The sequence below is a fragment of the Ascaphus truei genome, chromosome 4, assembly GCF_040206685.1.
Source record: "Ascaphus truei isolate aAscTru1 chromosome 4, aAscTru1.hap1, whole genome shotgun sequence".
Taxonomy (NCBI): Eukaryota; Metazoa; Chordata; class Amphibia; order Anura; family Ascaphidae; genus Ascaphus; species Ascaphus truei.
This window is the reverse complement of record NC_134486.1, coordinates 354,678,266-354,697,311: the sequence shown is the minus strand read 5'-3', so window position 1 is coordinate 354,697,311 and position 19,046 is coordinate 354,678,266. Positions and strand designations below refer to the sequence as shown.

At 48.6% G+C, this 19,046-nt stretch overlaps 3 protein-coding genes across 4 annotated transcripts in view; 1 reads left to right on the top strand and 2 right to left on the bottom strand.

Annotated features, from left to right (window-relative positions):
- The window catches only part of TRAPPC12 (trafficking protein particle complex subunit 12), a 125,860-nt gene extending 112,725 nt beyond the window's left edge, over positions 1–13,135 (bottom strand). For both annotated transcript variants that reach the window (XR_012801196.1, XM_075598284.1), the window contains exon 1: positions 12,985–13,135. The gene's annotated coding sequence lies outside the window, so the exon portion shown is untranslated. The remainder of the gene's footprint in view (positions 1–12,984) is intronic.
- Positions 3,443–7,597, bottom strand: LOC142493741 (uncharacterized). Its single transcript, XM_075598283.1, has 2 exons — positions 6,191–7,597; positions 3,443–6,124 (listed from the first exon to the last, which is right to left on the bottom strand). The coding sequence occupies exon 2, from the start codon at positions 5,879–5,881 to the stop codon at positions 3,725–3,727; it is 2,157 nt and encodes a 718-aa protein (XP_075454398.1). The 5' UTR covers positions 5,882–6,124; positions 6,191–7,597; the 3' UTR covers positions 3,443–3,724.
- A 94-nt stretch (positions 13,136–13,229) lies between the features above and the next one.
- LOC142493739 (EARP-interacting protein homolog) overlaps positions 13,230–19,046 on the top strand; it is an 83,000-nt gene continuing 77,183 nt past the window's right edge. Inside the window, exon 1 of the mRNA XM_075598282.1 lies at positions 13,230–13,404. Coding sequence (XP_075454397.1) covers positions 13,363–13,404 — 42 coding nt within the window. The 5' untranslated portion in view covers positions 13,230–13,362. The remainder of the gene's footprint in view (positions 13,405–19,046) is intronic.

Genomic DNA, 19,046 nt, shown 5'->3' with positions numbered 1-19,046 from the left:
ACGCAGAAGGGGTATCATACTTAAGCACACCTCTTCAGTGCCACGGAAATATTTAAAGGGAGGATAAGGAGAGGTGGGGGTATTAACATGGTACAAAGATATGTGCCTGTGCAGTCTGATATGGGTTACATAGTACATGAGGTTGAAAAAAAGACAAACGCATGGTCACCAAGTTCAACCTATGCTTAATTTAGAATACAGATATTTTTCATGTATATGTATTTGCAGTATCTTGATCCAGGAGGAAGGGAGGGAAGGCAGGGAAGGCAGGGAAGGTAGCGAACCCCCCCCCCCCCTACAACTCCAATGAAACATCATCCAATGATCTCTCATAAGGGGAGAATTAAATTCCTTCCTGATTCCATGGATAATCCTCCCATGTTTACTTATTTGGTATATTCCTGCATACATTACCTTCAAAAGAAGGTTGTATCTACAGTATTGTATCTGCCATCACAGTCTTAAAGTGATGACTGTGTCATTTGTACTGCCCTCAAGATGAATAATTCTCTTGAAAGCTCCTTGTATTGACCCTGAATATATTTGTACATAGTTATATCCTCACTTAGATGCCACTTTTCTAATGTAAACAAATGTAATTTAGCTAGCCTGCTCATAAGTCAGATTTTCCATCCCCTTTATTAATTTGGTTGCTCTACTCTAGGGGTGCGCAAAGATTTTTTGCGTGCGCCCCCCGTCTGGGAGTCCCAGCTTTCGCGCCCCCCCTCGGTAAGAACCCAGGGTCAAATAACGTCGCGGGTCATGTGACGTCACCCGCTGCGTCATTTGATGCGCGTTGTCATGGCAACGAGTCGCCGAAGACCCAGCTTGCAGCAGGTAAGTGATGTTACAGAGGCCTCACGCCTCCCCCGACATTTAATTTAAATGCCTTGGGGAAGGGCACGGGGCCTCTTTAACTGCCGCGCCCCCCAGCAAATCTTGCGCCCCACCGCTTGCACACCGCTGCTCTACTCTGTACTTTTCTAGTTCCCTAATGGATTTTTTATGGCCAAAACTGTACTCCATATTCAAGGTGTGGTCTTACTAATGCTTTATACAATGGCATAATGATGCTTACTTCCCATACATCAAATGCAAAATAAGATATTTGCTTTTGCAACTACTGGACATTGCAGGTTTAGCAATACAGCCCAATCTACAAGCACTTGTAAATCCTTCTCCATGAAGGATTGACCTAAATGTGCCTCATTTAATTTGTAAGTAGCCTGTTTATTCTTGCTTCCCAAATGCATAACCTTACATTTATCTGTATTAAACCTCATCTGCCATTTACCTGCCCACGTTTCCAGTCTCTCCAAGTCCTTCTGGAGAGAAATTACATCCTGCTCTGATTCTACTACATTACACAATTTAGTGTCACCAGCAAAGATGGAGACTTTGCTCTCGATGCCAACCTCAAGGTCATTAATAAACACGTTAAAAAGCAGGGGTCCCAGTACTGATTTCCATCCCCTCACAACTTTAGCCCGACATGAAAAAGTTCAATTTATAACTCTCTGTTTATCCTTCAACCAGTTTTCATTTCAGGTGCAAATATTTCTATTCAGACCAATTTCCTTTATTTTGCACACTAACTTCCTGCGGCACCGTATCAAAAACCTTCACGTGCTGTAGCTCCCCCCCTATTGGTGTCAGGTTTACAGGTCTGTAATTCCCCGGTTGTGATCTAGCTCTTCCTTTCCATTTCCTCTACTACCTGTTTATTTTATATTTATTACCCAAGGGTACACACTGGTAAATATACTTAACAATGTCTTTAAGGCTGCCCATTTATCATTCACATTTCTCCTGCTAAAATGTCATGCTTTGTTGAACCCATGTCATATACATTATCAAAAAACATTTCAAATGAGATCATGTTATGATCACTGTTTCCCAAATGTTCCTTGACTTGATTACCAAATCTAGTATAGCCCCTCTCCTGGTTGGTTCCTCAATAAACAGAGCGGTCTATGTACTTGTTAACCTGTAATCGTCTACAGCCAATAGCATGATTCAGTGGACTGTTATGAGTTTGCTATAGGTTTAGTTACTGTATTCTAACTTTTGAGATATTACCTTTGTCAGCTATTCTTCTAGAAAACAGACTTGTGAGGTCTCAATTTAAAAAAAAATAACCTTATTTATCACTTCAAAAGCCCCCCCAACTTAAAGAAATAACCCTTTCCTTCAGGGCTAATACAACTACAATGACATGACGGATTTTCCTTAGAGCAGAAATCACTACAAAAAATGAAAGCCGGACAATGTAAGCCAAACCAAATGCTATTTGTAGTAAAAGTGTGTTGGGGTGTTTTTAACCGCCGTCAGTCTCACTTTGCTCAGTAAGCCTCTCTATATGTTTAACATGCAAGAATGGCGGTGGCCGATTCAAACTTCCACTGAGGCTTTGTCGTCATTAGGAAGTTACAGTGTATTTCCATAGGGCAGAATCTCTGAAGTCAGCAATAGTGTAAGGATTCAGGATAAACAGGACTTGGTAAATTAGCATAGAAAAACTGGCGGTTCTAGTGGCCAAGTGAGTCTTTAAGAAAACCACTGGCGTCATCCTCAACCCCCTACCTCCCCACCCGGAAGCGGAGCCTGAAACCCCAATCACATCAAGTAACATACACTGGATATTTCTTTGCTTGGAGGTGAGGAGGAGCGCAGGAAAATACCGTGGTATATATGAAAGAAATAAAATATATATATAGTGCAGACTGTAATCACTGCTTCAGTTCCTTATATGTCTACAAGAATGAAACTCACAAAAATCGCTGTAAATTGTCACATGTCAGAGATCCTTCTCTCTCTGACTGGAGCCCTTTAAACCTCAAATGTCAGGATATCCCTCAATGGGTGGATGCGATAAGAAAATAAAGGAAAACCACAACCGCGTCACTTCCGCTTTCGCGTCACAGCTAAGGGCGGGAAGCCAAACTGGGTCTGGTCTCATATTCCTGACGAAGCAGTTTGCGAAACGCGTAGAGTTGAAGCAGGGAACCCACGTTTGGAAGGACTGGCAAGACTAGTGCTGACACCAGACCCAGTTTGGCTTCCCGCCCTTAGCTGTGACGCGAAAGCGGAAGTGACGCGATGGCAGTGACGCATGCGGAAGCCCACGGCGAGGAGCGAGTGAAGCACTGGGAAGCAGCTTGAAACTGTCCTCCTGTCACGGGAGACTCCTGTGGCGGGTAGGATCTCGGTGGCCGGAACAACACGAGCGTAGTAGGGGTCACAAGCAGGGGTCCGAGGCAGGCGGCAGGCAGCGAAGTCAGGTACAAGCAGGGGTCCGAGGCAGGCGGCAGGCAGCGAAGTTAGGTACAAGCAGAGGTCGGCAACGAGGAGACTAGAACAGGACAGGCGGGGCAGAACAGGGACTAAGAACAGGGAGCAGGGACTGAGACCGGGGAGCAGGAATAACCAGGGACAAGCCAGATTACTAGCAAGGGCTTTTACTGTGAGCAGACTCAAATACAGGTACAGGTACAGGAAACAGGTCAGGATCAAAGACAGGCATGAGCATACTGTAGGAGTCTGACTAGCAAGCAAAGGCAAAAGCAACAGACAGGAAGCAAGCTATAAAGGACAGAGACAGGAGCAACAAGAAGACAGACAGACAGAGGAACCCAGAGCCAACAGAAGACAGCAGCACACCCAGTGGACAAGGAAGCTATGGCTAGGCAGGAGGTCTAGGCAATCCTGACATTACTCCCCCCTCTCAAGAGCGTTCTCCGGACGATCCTCCAGGCTCTTCCCGGAGGCCTTGATGAAATGGCGACTCAAGGTGACCCACCTCTGGTGGCTTGTCAGTGGGCAGAGGGTACTCCACAGGTACATTTGGTGCAGCAAGGAACCTCCAAATGGGTGCGTTCAACCCAAAAGCAGGGGCAGAGAAGCCAGTAGATCCTCCTGACAACCCTCCAGGTTTAGCAAGGTGTCCCTGATGGAAGGCCGACTCACGATGGCCTTCGAACAACACTCCAAGTTTTGCAGGAACATAGGGATCAGCAACAACTCCGGACAACCTTCCAGGCTCTTCAGGGAAATCTTGATGGAAGGCCAACTTAATGTGTACGTCAAGTGCTGATGGGAAATCTGTGAGAGGTGCATTTATCCTTATCGCAAGAGCGTTGGCATCAGCATCAAGAATATTAGGCATAGCAAGGAACTTCACCAGGGATCCGTCTAACGTCATAGCAGGGGCATCGGACACAGATACATCAGGCTCTTCACATGCGGCAGAGGGGACATATTCACTTTCCGTGGTCTCTTTTTGTGACCAATATATCTCTTTTAGTTTTGGAATCTGGAACTTCCCAATGGATACGTTCAACTCCATTGCAGAGGCATGGACATCAGGAATGTGGGCATCAATGACGGGTGCAGACTTTTCACATGTGTAAGTGGGAACATAGAATTCACGCTCCATGGTCTCCTTTTGTGACTGCCGTTTTGTGGTATCACCTAAAGTCTCATTAAGACCAGCAATTTGATTTTTCAGCTCTTGAAGCTGTCCTTCTGCACTTCTTTTCCCACTCAATGCAGTTGTCAGTTCGGCTTCTTTGGAGTTGAGTCGCGACTCCATATCTCCCAGCTGACTCAGAGTAAAGCTTAAATATGTTTCATCTTCTTCATTTCTGATCTGCAGCTGCCGGTACTCCTTCCGGGCATTGTCCAGCTCCAGCTGCAGCCGGACCTTATCACGGGCTGTGTGGTCCAATAATTTGCAGGCATAGGCCATTTTGACCTCATAGCGCTGTGTCAGGCCAGCCACTTGACAGACGGAAACCTTCTCTCTCTCCTCCTTTTTGGCAAGCTGTGTCTTGAGCTCAGCGATCAGCGCCTGCAGCGCTGTGAGCTGCTGAGATGTGTGTTCAGCTGCTAGCTTTAGCTCTTCCTCCAGCGAGGCTCTGGTTATGCTCAGTGTGGCCTTCAGCTCCTCATGCTGTTCTTTGGGGACACACTGGGTACTCAAATAATCTTGCATCATACTTATTTTGTAGGCAGTCTGGAAACTTTCTTCCTGCAGAACTCGCTGCTTTTCTTCAGCATTTACCCATTTCTCTTTGGTGTCCTGCAGATGTGTACGCAGTTCTCGCAGCTGACTCTGCAGCATATTTTCTGCTTGTGTGCGCCGCTCCAGGGAGACACGTTCTTCTTGCAGCACTCTCTCTGCATTCTGCAGTGCTGTCTGCACGTCTAACTTTTCCTGGGCCAACTGTTTCTTCTCCTCTCCTAATTCATGGAGCTTCTTATCTCCTTCACTGACTTGGACATAGAGATTCTTGCACTCCTGGGTTACCATTTCAAAACTGCTATTTAACCCTTCGAAGATCTCTCTCAAAGAACGTAGTTCTGTGTTGAAGTGGCAATTCTTCTCCTCAGAGGCTTCCAGTTTTGCGCCAACTTGAGCCATGAAACTCTGGTACTGCGCATTATCAGCATAGGCCTTCTCCAGCTTACTTGACAGGATTACCCTGTCCCTCTCCAACTGCTCTCTTTCTTTCTCCTGGAGAACACACTTAGCAATTGCTGAAGATAGACAGCTTTGTAGTGCAGTCTTGGCCTCTTGCTCCTTATCTAAACGTTCATAAAGACAATCAATCGCTTTCTGTGCGGCTTGAAGCGTCTGAGAAGGGGCATCTTTCTTTTCTTCCACTATTCTTGGGATACGTCTGTGAGTTGCCTTAAGCTGCAGCATATCTCTTTCATCAAATGCAGACTCTGAGGTTAAATTTTCAGTCTTAATTTCTTCTGCAACTTCCACAGTAATGCCTCCCTTCTTTTTCTTCTTCTTCCTTGCTTTGAGAAGTTCTGAAGAATCAGTGGTACTGTGTTCACATTTACTGCTCAAGACTGTTTGAGTGGGAGCCATAATTAAACCACACTTCCCAAGAAACCAGTAAAGAGGAAATGTGTTTTTAAAGCAGAAGCATTAGAATGAACAACAGGAATATTAGACACAGAGAGACACAAGATAGGAGAGCTGACCCTTTGAGACTTTAACATCAGTCACAGAGATTATAAATGCAAGGAAAAAACATAGACAGAGAAACCTGCAGTTATATCTGAATCTTTTAGGCATAAGGCGTAGGGATATCATACAGACAGAGAAAACCTGCAGTTACAGTACATCTAAATCTTTATGCATCAGGCGTAGGGATATCATATAGACAAAGAAAACCTGCAGTTACATCTAAATCTTTAAGCGTCAGGCGTAGGGATATCATATAGACAAAGAAAACCTGCAGTTGAATCTGAAACTTTTGATATCAGGCATAGAAATATCATAGACAGCAGGAAACTAATCCAGAGAAAACTTGTAGTTAGATCTGAAACTTTTGACATAGGAATATCAGACAGAGAACCCTGCAGTCAAATCTGAAAACTTTGATATCAGGCGTAGGGATATCATAAGTTGCAGAGAAACAAACTTTAGGGGAACTTGCAGGTAAACCTGACACCTTAGAACCAATCATATGAAAAACTATAGATGCAAGAAAATCAAAGCATGTAGCAACAAAATAATGGGAGCACTTTTGTCTTTTGAAATGAAGACCCTGTGAACAGCAGTAAATCAAGGTAACCGTCTTAAATAGAAATGTGAGTCTGAAAATCTGCAGTGGCCCACCCACAATGCAGAGACAATTCTTGTCCAGGTAATGAAAGTCTGAAAATGGCAAAAACAGGTACTGCAGGAAGGGTTTTTTTTTTTTTTTTTTTGTAAAAGGGAATTCTTCTCAGGGAGAAAGAGGCACAAAAAACCCTGCAGAAACCTTTGCAAAAATAAACATCTCAAAGAAAGCTGCAATAGTCGGTAGCAACAGTTCTAGTCTCAGAAAAAATGTTTTTTCGTTATGAACGCAATAATTCTTGCAGAACACTTAGCAGCAACGACAAAAAAACCTTTCAAAATCCCAACTTGGATTTCCAAAAAAGAAACGAAAGTACTTATCTTCAACCATGCGGATGTGGTCTGCTGCAGCAGGCAGGAAAGGGTGCAGGCAGAAGAAGAATCTGTTCCAGCGAGATCCAGAAGTGGCCTTTGCTTTCTGTCACGGGAGACTCCTGTGGCGGGTAGGATCTCGGTGGCCGGAACAACACGAGCGTAGTAGGGGTCACAAGCAGGGGTCCGAGGCAGGCGGCAGGCAGCGAAGTCAGGTACAAGCAGGGGTCCGAGGCAGGCGGCAGGCAGCGAAGTTAGGTACAAGCAGAGGTCGGCAACGAGGAGACTGGAACAGGACAGGCGGGGCAGGACAGGGACTAAGAACAGGGAGCAGGGACTGAGACCGGGGAGCAGGAATAACCAGGGACAAGCCAGATTACTAGCAAGGGCTTTTACTGTGAGCAGACTCAAATACAGGTACAGGTACAGGAAACAGGTCAGGATCAAAGACAGGCATGAGCATACTGTAGGAGTCTGACTAGCAAGCAAAGGCAAAAGCAACAGACAGGAAGCAAGCTATAAAGGACAGAGACAGGAGCAACAAGAAGACAGACAGACAGAGGAACCCAGAGCCAACAGAAGACAGCAGCACACCCAGTGGACAAGGAAGCTATGGCTAGGCAGGAGGTCTAGGCAATCCTGACACCTCCCCATCTATCGGCGGTTCTCTCCCCCATCCGTTTATTATATGGAAAATGTGAGTTTCATAACATTTGTGATGAATATATATTATACTGAGTCCGAATAGTATGCACTATTGTGGTTTTCCTTTATTTCCATATCGCATCCACCCATTGAGGGATATCCTGACATTTGAGGTTTAAAGGGCTCCAGTCAGAGAGAGAAGGATCTCTGACGTGACAATTTAAAGCGATTTTTGTGAGTTTCATTCTTGTAGACATATAAGGAACTGAAGCAGTGATTACAGTCTGCACTATATATATATTTTTTATTTCTTTCATATACAGGCATACCCCGGTTTAAGGACACTCACTTTAAGTACACTCGCGAGTAAGTACATATCGCTCAATAGGAAAACGGCAGCTCACGCATGCACCTGTCAGCACGTCCTGAACAGCAATACTGGCTCCCTACCTGTACCGAAGCTGTGCGCAAGCTGGGAGACTATAGAGCCTTTTACACATGTGTTATTTACATCAGTTATACACGTATATGACGATTGCAGTACAGTACATGTATCGATAAGTAGGAAAAAGGCAGTGCTTCACTTTAAGTACATTTTCGCTTTACATACATGCTCCGGTCCCATTGCGTACGTTAATGCGGGGTATGCCTGTATACCACTGTATTTTCCTGCGCTCCTCCTCACCTCCAAGCAAAGAAAACTCCACATCCTGGGACTTGGAACTGTCCCACCAGAGGAAGTTGAGCTGCGATATACACTTTTATTATTCACTTTTTTGGTGTAAGGTGCATTTGTGTTTATTCTGTGTTTCACCTATAACACTATTTATCAATTATCACTTGGGAAGCGCACAGTCCATCCACTCCCCCCTCCCCCTATTTTCACATACACTGGATATGTAACGAAGTGTGAGCACTCCGTCACATAACACCTTGTATACGATTAGTTACATCATTATGATTAACCCCACAACAGCCAGATGGGTAAGAAAAGCACTGCAAAGAGGTTACATTACATTTAATAGCGTCTCAAATTTAGATCACAAAGTACAACACAAATGCTATGCTGTGCTTTGGTTGGCTTATTAACCATGAATGGGATAAACATGCAATTCTAAACCTACAGGAATGTGGGTTAAGGGGTAATTGTTAGGCCGCGGGCATGATCAGCGCTTAGGTGCTGACCCGTGCTGAGCCGCGCTCACGCTCGGCAGTGAGCCCCTGCAGCTGCAATGAGAGCGGCTTTAGCAGGGGCTCGCGCACGCTTCCGCAAGCGTGCGGAAGCGTGGTTGACATTATTTTTTTAGTTTGAGCGCTCACGGGAGCCGGTCACATGAGCGGTTCACCCAATGAGGGCGAACCAGCTCCGTGACATCACTGGCCCGCCCCCGACAGCGCGCAAACTAAGGCCAGGGAAAGCACACGCTTTCCCTCAGCCTCAGCGCACCTCCGCACGGCTGGAGTCCCCATGGACTCAGCCTTAGGCTCTTTACAAAACTGAAAAGTGGAGTACGAACAAAGTGCGCAGGTCTGGGCTTTGCGTTCCCCCAGCAGGACCGGCTTCCTGAGTTTTAGAGTAGAAGCTGGTAAGATCAGTGGAGGACGCCCGTTGCCTGCTACAATTTTCCGTGTGACGGATGAACCCGCTGTGCACCGACTGCCTGCTCAACCAAGCTTTGGCCAGGATCAGGGATACGGAGCCACAGAAGCACAAGCCGGGTAACCCGTTGGTGATAAGTTCTGACAGAGTGCTCGGGACGTCGCAGCCGCAGCACTCAGAGTAGTCAAATTGCCTTTTATTCGTTGGAGCATGCGAGTTGTTTATTACCAGTTGTTGTGTACCTTTATTAAATTGATATGAACAAGGCCTGTTTTTTTCTTCTATTTAATTCTGGGGAGATCCAGTCAAAATCACCTACTACACCCAGTTCCTGATCAGACCTATCTGTACACGTCTGCCAATTTATACCACCACGTGAATGGACATTTGACAGTTTTCATCTGAGTTTTTGGTGTTTAGCACGTCTGCACTATATATGTATCCCTCCTTTTTTACATGAACCTATGGAGAGTCTTTTACGCTGAGAAGTTCTGCTACTGTACACAACAGCAGCCATATTTAAGAAGTTCCCAGCAAAATACTTACTTAATGGTCATCACTTCTCAGAAAGCAGAGATATGGGGGGGGAGGGGGGGGGAGGAGTTGAGATTGGGGGGGGGGAGGAGGAAATGGAAATTGGAGGGGGGGAGTAAATGTTGGGAGGAGGAAATGAAAATTGGGGAGAGGAGGAAATGGAAATGGGGAGGAAGAAATGGAAATTGGGGGAGGGGAGGAAGAAATGGAAATTGGGGGGAGGAAGAAATGGAAATTGGGGGGGGGAGGAAGAAATGGAAATGGGGGGGAGGAAATGGAGGGAGGAGGAAATGGAAATGGGGGGAGGAGGAAATGGAAATGGGGGAGGAGGAAATGGGGGGAGGAGGAAATGGAAATGGGGGGAGGAGGAAATGGAAATGGGGGAGGAGGAAATGGAAATGGGGGGAGGAGGAAATGGAAATGGGGGGAGGAGGAAATGGAAATGGGGGGAGGAGGAAATGGAAATGGGGGGAGGAGGAAATGGAAATGGGGGGAGGAGGAAATGGAAATGGGGGGAGGAGGAAATGGAAATGGGGGGGGGAGGAAATGGAAATGGGGGGGAGGAAATGGAAATGGGGGAGGAGGAAATGGAAACGGGGGAGGAGGAAATGGAAACGGGGGAGGAGGAAATGGAAATGGGGGGAGGAGGAAATGGGGAGGAAGAAATGGAAATTGGGGGAGGGGAGGAAGAAATAGAAATTGGGGGAGGGGAGGAAGAAATGGAAATTGGGGGGGAGGAAGAAATGGAAATTGGGGGGGGGGAGGAAGAAATGGAAATGGGGGGGGAATGGAAATGGGGGGGAGGAAATGGAGGGAGGAGGAAATGGAAATGGGGGGAGGAGGAAATGGAAATGGGGGGAGGAGGAAATGGGGGGAGGAGGAAATGGAAACGGGGAGGAGGAAATGGAAATGGGGGGAGGAGGAAATGGAAATGGGGGGAGGAGGAAATGGAAATGGGGGGAGGAAATGGGGGAGGAGGAAATGGAAATGGGGGGAGGAGGAAATGGGGGGAGGAGGAAATGGAAATGGGGGGAGGAGGAAATGGAAATGGGGGGAGGAAATGGAAATGGGGGGAGGAGGAAATGGAAATGGGGGGAGGAGGAAATGGAAATGGGGGGAGGAAATGGAAATGGGGAGGAAATGGAAATGGGGGGGAAATGGAAATGGGGGAGGAGGAAATGGAAATGGGGGGAGGAAATTGAAATTGGGGGGAGTAGGAAATTGAAATTGGGGGGAGTAGGAAATGGAAATTGGGGGGGAGGAGGAAATGGAAATTGGGGGGAGGAGGAAATGGAAATTGGGGGGAGGAGGAAATGGAAATTGGGGGGGAGGAGGACATGGAAATTGGGGGGGAGGAAATTGAAATTGGGGGGGGGGGAAATGGAAATGGGGGGAGGAAATGGAAATGGGGGGAGGAGGAAATGGGGGGAGGAGGAAATGTAAATGGGGGAGGAGGAAATTAAAATTGGGGGGGAGGAGGAAATGGAAATTGGGGAGGAGGAAATGGAAATTGGGGGGGAGGAGGAAATGGAAATTGGGGAGGAGGAAATGGAAATTGGGGGGGAGGAAATGGAAATTGGGAGGGAGGAAATGGAAATTGGGAGGGAGGAAATGGAAATTGGGGGGAGGAGGAAATGGAAATTGGGGGGGAGGAGGAAATGGAAATTGGGGGGAAGGAGGAAATGGAAATTGGGGGGGAGGAGGAAATGGAAATTGGGGGGCGGGAGGAAATGGAAATTGGGGGGCGGGAGGAGGAAATGGAAATGGGGGGGAGGAAATGGAAATTGGGGGGAGGGGGGAGGAGGAAATAGAAATTGGGGGGGGGGAGGAGGAAATAGAAATTGGGGGGGAGAAATGGAAATTGGGGGGGAGGAAATGGAAATTGGGGGGGAGGAGGAAATGGAAATTGGGGGGGAGGAGGAAATGGAAATTGGGGGGGAGGAGGAAATGGAAATTGGGGGGGGAGGAGGAAATGGAAATTGGGGGGGGAGGAGGAAATGGAAATGGGGGGGAGGAGGAAATGGAAATGGGGGGGAGGAGGAAATGGAAATGGGGGGGAGGAGGAAATGGAAATGGGGGGGAGGAGGAAATGGAAATTGGGGGGAGGAGGAAATGGAAATTGGGGGGGGGAGGAGGAAATGGAAATTGGGGGGGGGGAGGAGGAAATGGAAATTGGGGGGGGAGGAGGAAATGGGAATTGGGGGGGGAGGAAATGGAAATTGGGGGGGAGGAAATGGAAATGGGGGGAAGAAATGGAAATGGGGGGGAGAAAATGGAAATGGGGGGAGGAAATGGAAATGGGGGGGGGAATGGGGGGAGAGGAAATGGAAATTGGGGGGAGGAAATGGAAACGGGGGGAGAGGAAATGGAAATGGGGGGAGAGGAAATGGAAATTGGGGGGGAGAGGAAATGGAAATTGGGGGGGGAGAGGAAATGGAAATTGGGGGGAGAGGAAATGGAAATTGGGGGGAGAGGAAATGGAAATTGGGGGGAGAGGAAATGGAAATTGGGGGGAGAGGAAATGGAAATTGGGGGGAGAGGAAATGGAAATTGGGGGGAGAGGAAATGGGAATTGGGGGGAGAGGAAATGGAAATTGGGGGGAGAGGAAATGGAAATTGGGGGGAGAGGAAATGGAAATTGGGGGGGGAGGAAATGGAAATTGGGGGGGGGAATGGAAATTGGGGGGGGGGAAATGGAAATGGGGGGGAGGAAATGGAAATTGGGGGGGGGAAATGGAAATTGGGGGAGGAAATGGAAATTGGGGGAGGAAATGGAAATTGGGGGAGGAAATGGAAATTGGGGGGGGGGAGGGAATGGAAATAAATAAGGGAGGAAATGGAAATAAATGAGGGAGGAAATGGAAATTGGGGGGGGGGGAGGGGAGGAAAAACAATGGAGATGGGGGGGGGGGGGGGTTAGGGGTAGATATTCAGTAAACCTGCACTCAGTAGAGGTTCTGTTTATGGGGTACAACATGGGTTTACAGCAACATTTCCTTGTAATACTGTAAAGCATAAGTAGTGATCGGGACATGTATTAAATGAACAATGTGAAGACGCGCAGCAAGGCGCATAAGCACGAACTGATAGAGATAAAGTTTGCATCTCCCCTCCCTGAATACACAGGTCACCCAACTCCTGAGGTGACACCATAGCCTCAGCCCCATCCTCCCGCACGGAGGGGTGATAATGACACCTAATTTCCCCCCTCCGCCTCCGTACATCACACCGGGGCCCGGAGGAGACTCCTCACCTGTCCGGATGAGTCGCTCACACGCACCGTCACCTACAGCTGCTGCCGGCAGCTACTGCGCATGCGCAGAACCCTGTGAAGGCCAGTCTCCCAGCACCGCGCATGTGCATAGTCCCGGCTTGTCATAGTGCGCACGCGCCGAGCCGTCAACCACCCCCTGATCCCCTTGCGTGCGTACGAAAACAAAGCCAGCGCATGCGCAGAAAGGTAAACTTTTTTTTTATTTTCTAACTTTATGGATATGTTACATTCGTGCAACATCAACTGCAGCACACAGCCTGGTACATACATCACCCACCAAACCAGGAAGTCAATAGACGCCCAGCGCTGGTGAAGACGCTGCGAGTGCAGAAGTGACGGGTGAGGGGGGGCAGCAGGATGGAGGACGACGCGCCTGTCATCTACGGGTTGGAGTTTCAGGTCTGTACGGGGAAGCGGGCGGCTGTCGTAAAAGGGCGAGCGTTTCAACCTACGTTTGACGTCACACAAGACGTCATTGTGGCGATGGCAAGTGTGAAGTCTTCGAGTACTTTAAACAACGTCAAGTGAAGACACAAAACAAAAACCTACATAGGGTGTTGTCGCTCAGGCTTTGTAGGGAAGTATTACCAGGTATGAGAGCAATGCCAATCTTCCAGATCAGTGAGATGTGAGGGTGTCTCATGACCAAGATTCAGTTGAAGTCTGTCAAACGTGGAAGGAGTTCACAGTGTCATGTCTGATCTTACATACCCTGCCACAGGTACACACACATACGTGTATTGCACCCCTCTCATCTATACACTCCCCTCCTGTATACACCCCACAGCCCCCCTATACAGGGGCGAGAGAAAATTTGTGCATTCCAATGATAATGGCGAAAATTCTATCGTTTATCTCATGATAACCTTCTCGAAACAAAACCAGTATTTTCTTAAATAACCAATAGGGTTTATATTAACCAAATTCCATGTCTTTTGAAATAAAAAGCTGTGTGTGCTGTGCACGCGCATAGTAAGTGAAACTTCTTTGACTTTTGTCACAGAAATTGTATTTGTGTTGGTGTTGGTGATGCTTTAATTAAAAATCAAAATACAATCTCAATGACAAAACGCAAATAAATTTGACTTAGAATGCGCGTGCTCGGCACACATCCCCTGTATTAGCTATTTGCACTAAGTGTGAATTCCGCGTGTGACAGTGTGCGTGTGACTGAGAGTGTGCGTGTGACTGAGAGTGTGCGTGTGACGGAGCGTGTGCGTTTGACTGTGCGTGTGACTATGCGTGTGCGTGTGACTGTGCGTGTGCGTCTGACTGTGAGTGTGACTGAGTGTGCGTCTGACTGTGAGTGTGACTGAGTGTGCGTCTGACTGTGAGTGTGACTGAGTGTGAGTGTGACTGAGTGTGAGTGTGACTGAGTGTGAGTGTGACTGAGTGTGAGTGTGACTGAGTGTGCGTGTGACTGTGAGTGTGTGTGTGGGGGTCTGGGGGGGTCAGTCAGTGTGTGTGTGGGGCTCTGGGGGGGTCAGTGTGTGTGGGGGTCTGGGGGGGGTCAGGCAGTGTGTGTGGGGGTCTGGGGGGGTCAGGCAGTGTGTGTGGGGGTCTGTCAGTGTGTGTGGGGGTCTGGGGGGTTCAGTCATTGTGTGTGGGGGTCTGGGGGGTTCAGTCAGTGTGTGTGGGGGTCTGGGGGGTTCAGTCAGTGTGTGTGGGGGTCTGGGGGGTTCAGTCAGTGTGTGTGGGTCTCTGGGGGGTTCAGTCAGTGTGTGTGGGTCTCTGGGGGGTCAGTCAGTGTGTGTGGGGGTCTGGGGTGGTCAGTCAGTGTGTGTGGGGGTCTGGGGGGGTCAGTCAGTGTGTGTGGGGGTCTGGGGGGGTCAGTCAGTGTGTGCGGGGGTCTGGGGGGGTCAGTCAGTGTGTGTGGGGGTCTGGGGGGTTCAGTCAGTGTGTGTGGGTCTCTGGGGGGTCAGTCAGTGTGTGTGGGGGTCTGGGGTGGTCAGTCAGTGTGTGTGGGGGTCTGGGGTGGTCAGTCAGTGTGTGTGGGGGTCTGGGGTGGTCAGTCAGTGTGTTTAGGGGTCTGGGGGGGTCAGTCAGTGTGTGTGGGGCTCTGGGGGGGTCAGTCAGTGTGTGGGGGTCTCTGGGGGGTCAGTCAGTGTGTGTGGGGGTCTGGGGTGGTCAGCCAGTATGTGTGGGGGTCTGGGGGGGGTCAGTCAGTGTGTGTGGGGGTCTGGGGGGGTCAGTCAGTGTGTGTGGGGCTCTGGGGGGGTCAGTCAGTGTGTGGGGGTCTCTGGGGGGTCAGTCAGTGTGTGTGGGGGTCTGGGGTGGTCAGCCAGTATGTGTGGGGGTCTGGGGGGGGTCAGTCAGTGTGTGTGGGGGTCTGGGGGGGTCAGTCAGTGTGTGTGGGGGTCTGGGGGGGTCAGTCAGTGTGTGTGGGGGTCTGGGGGGGTCAGTCAGTGTGTGTGGGGGTCTGGGGGGGTCAGTCAGTGTGTGTGGGGGTCTGGGGGGGTCAGTCAGTGTGTGTGGGGGTCTGGGGGGGTCAGTCAGTGTGTGTGGGGGTCTCTGGGGGGTCAGTCAGTGTGTGTGGGGGTCTGGGGTGGTCAGCCAGTATGTGTGGGGGTCTGGGGGGGGTCAGTCAGTGTGTGTGGGGGTCTGGGGGGGTCAGTCAGTGTGTGTGGGGGTCTGGGGGGGTCAGTCAGTGTGTGTGGGGGTCTGGGGGGGTCAGTCAGTGTGTGTGGGGGTCTGGGGGGGTCAGTCAGTGTGTGTGGGGGTCTGGGGGGTCTGTCAGTGTGTGGGGGGGATCCGGGGGGGGTCAGTCAGTGTGTGGGGGGGGGTCAGTCAGTGTGTGGGGGGGTCCGTCAGTGTGTGGGGGGTCCGGGGGGGTCCGTCAGTGTGTGGAGGGTCCGGAGGGGGGGGGGGGGGTCCGCGCGGGTTGCGCCCGGGTTGCGCCCGGGTTGCGCCCCGGGTTTTTGTACCACCGCTTCCTGGGGGGCCCGCAAACGCCCGCGTCACTGGAGGGCTGAATGGCGCCGCTGCCAGCCGCTTCTGCACATGCGCGGCATGGCAGCGGTAGTGGAAGTTAGGCGGGCCCATGTGTGGGCTGGGAGGGAGGTCCCATTCGGGTTAGGAAAGGGTGGGGGGGGGGGGCTGTCCCGGTCGGGCGGTCTCTGCTGTCCCGGGCAGCAGACGGGGAACGGCAACACATGTCAACAGCCATGGCAGCGGGCGGGGAACGGCGCCGCTGCCAACCGCTTCTGCGCATGCGTGGCTTTCCTCCAGTCCCCATGATTACTGAGCATGCGCGGCTTGGCAGCGGATGTGCGGGGGGAATGGCGGCCGTTAGGAGCGGCGCCGGCGGCTGCCGCCGCCGCCGCATATGTCATCAGCCATGTGGGGGGAGCAGCGGCCGTTAGGAGCAGCGCCGGCGGCTATCGCCGCCGCATCTGATTTGTGGAGCGGGTGTGATGTCAGTGTTGGGGTCGGGCTGAGCCAGAACACAGCCCGGCCTCAACTGCCAGCACTGACGTCACATCCGTTTCATTTCTGTCTCCACAATCCATTTTTGCCCCATCACGAATGATGTGCCACTAAGGAAGTTTCACTTCAAAATGATGTATGAATTAGACAAACCATGAGTAATTAAGCGTTAGGATAGGTGAAAAATTAAGTGAAACCCTGGTTTTAGCAGCTAAATTAAAGGGTATAATTAGAATCGGGTTTAAATAATTAGATCTTCAGGGTTGAGTTTGGGAGGCCCCACCCTATATAAATATCAGATACTTTGGTCTTCACGATATTGATGTATGGAAACACGTCATGCCACGATCAAAATAAATCTCTGAGGACCTCAGGAAAGCAGTTATTGATGCTCATCAGTCTTGAAAGGGTTACAAACCATTTCTAAGTATTTGGGGCTCCACCAATCCACTGTCAGACATGGAGAAAGTTCAGGACCACAGTCACTCTACCCAGGTGCTACCAAAATCTTTCCAAGAACAAACCGGCAAATCCTCCAGGAAGTCACAAAGAACCCCAGAGTAACATACAAGGATCTGCAGGCTAAGCAGCAAGGAGAGTGTGTGTAGCAGTGAGAAATTGGTGCAAGCAGGTACACTGGTGGCCCGTGCACTGTACTGCTCATATCGGTGCAGTTGGAGGGTCAGAGCTCATGCCGGCCAACTGTCCATGTGTATCTGGGGCACTCGCTCATTCTTCGCACCTTCCTCAACCCAGTGCAAGTCAATGAGAAATGAAGAGATCTGCAAGATTTACCGACCAAATCTTCCTGAAAATAGTACTTGGCGTGTTTAAACATTTTGATTGGGAATGGGGCTTATTAGAACATAACATTTATAGAAAAGAAATACAGACCTAGATGAAAAATGTGCCCCAATAGTTTGTCAGGGCTAAGACACCTAAATAAAGCTGTTTTAATTTTATTATTTGTACTTGATTTAAAAGGAGTAAATTATTACGTCACAAGTAAGTGGCGGGGTGTATAGGCAAGTTTTGAGCAAAACAGACGCATGTTGTGAGGCTGCTTCCCTGTGTCGGAGAAGATAATAGGTCCATTCATTTAAATAGAGCTGATCTCTTCTCCAGCACTAGTAACAGATCCACAACATATTGAATAAAGGGTCATTTTTATATTGTAAGTCAATGTATCAAGGTGCTTTGCCCCACTTTACTCTGTGTGCATCAGCAGCACTAAGGATTTTTTTGGTACTGTCAAAATAAACCACATTGTTCATTTTCACATTTGAAGTAGAACCAAGGAGAAAATGGTGTAGTACTATATATCTTAAACTATGGCCCAGATTCCCTAATGCTAATATTAACGCTTATCCACTAAAGTGAATAACGTAATGTTAACCCAGATTTACTCATTTCCATAGCATTCATTACCACCCCCCCAACACCCACCTAACATCGCATATCCACAAAAGTGCTTTAAAGTTAATGCTGGGACTTCACGAGTTAGGTCATACTGTACCTAAACGTGGCGTTGCTAACATACAAAGCTTCAAAACAGGGTTTTAGGAGACTCTCTATTCCTCTCCTGCAAAGTCTCTTGTCCAGGGTCCTGAAAAGGAGTAAGGCCAATACATACAGTATGTAACGTCATTGTATTGGACTCTTCTGCTATAATTACGTGACATTAATCCTATGCTAATGAGATGTATTCTGGATGTTGGTTTTGCATACAATTATCTTTGAGGGTGCACGTTGACCTCAGGGAACAGAAAGTCTATTACTGTTTTAGGTAATGTCGCGTTGTGAGCCCTGTATTAACTGAGCTTAGTGTATGTGGCTCTGAGTTAAACAATATAGATATTTCAGTTTACAATACAATGCCTATTCATTACATTGTAGTTTTAGGATATATATGATGTAGCATTGTCTCCATACATGGTATTCTCCATTGATATTGAACATAGAGTAGCATTGGGACAGCACAAGGGCATAACTGGATGTTGCGGGATGTTCCTTATTTGTGCTATTGAGGCATTGGAGGGACATGGAGAAGGGAGGGCAATGGTCATCCGCTTTATTTTTTGCCTTTACCTTGAAAGTTTAAGCCAAACATGGTTGGTGTTCAAACTCTACAAAATGAGGAACCCGATACACATGGTTAAGTGAAGCCTTCTGCATCAATGCCTAAAACAGGCAGCCCTTAATAGTTACTAACGTGAAGGCTTGCATGGGCAATAACTGGTGACTGTTGCAATCCATTATCTGACTGGAATGTGCACACTGATGTTGAGCAGCTCCTGTCAGTAATGAGAAACCTCTATATAGCGGGCTGACTGGGTGACCTATGTAGTAACAGTGTTGAGAAAAAGACATGTCCATCAAGTTCAACTTTTTTGCTAAATAGTAACAGGGATAAACTCAGACTATACTTATATTGATCCCAAGGAAAGCTTAATGTGCCAATTGCCAATTATGTTTAACAAGCGAAAAAATAAATCCTTTTTGACTCTAATAGATGGCAATCAGATCATTCTGTGATCAATGTTCTGCCTCCATGTAAACCTATCCTCTCTCTTAAAAGATTGTCTTTCACTTCTATTGTCACTGGCTTTTCATTC

Coding starts and splice junctions, on each gene's coding strand:
- LOC142493741 (XM_075598283.1), bottom strand. CDS start 5,881: ATGGCTCCCACTCAAACAGTCTTGAGCAGTAAATGTGAACACAGTACC.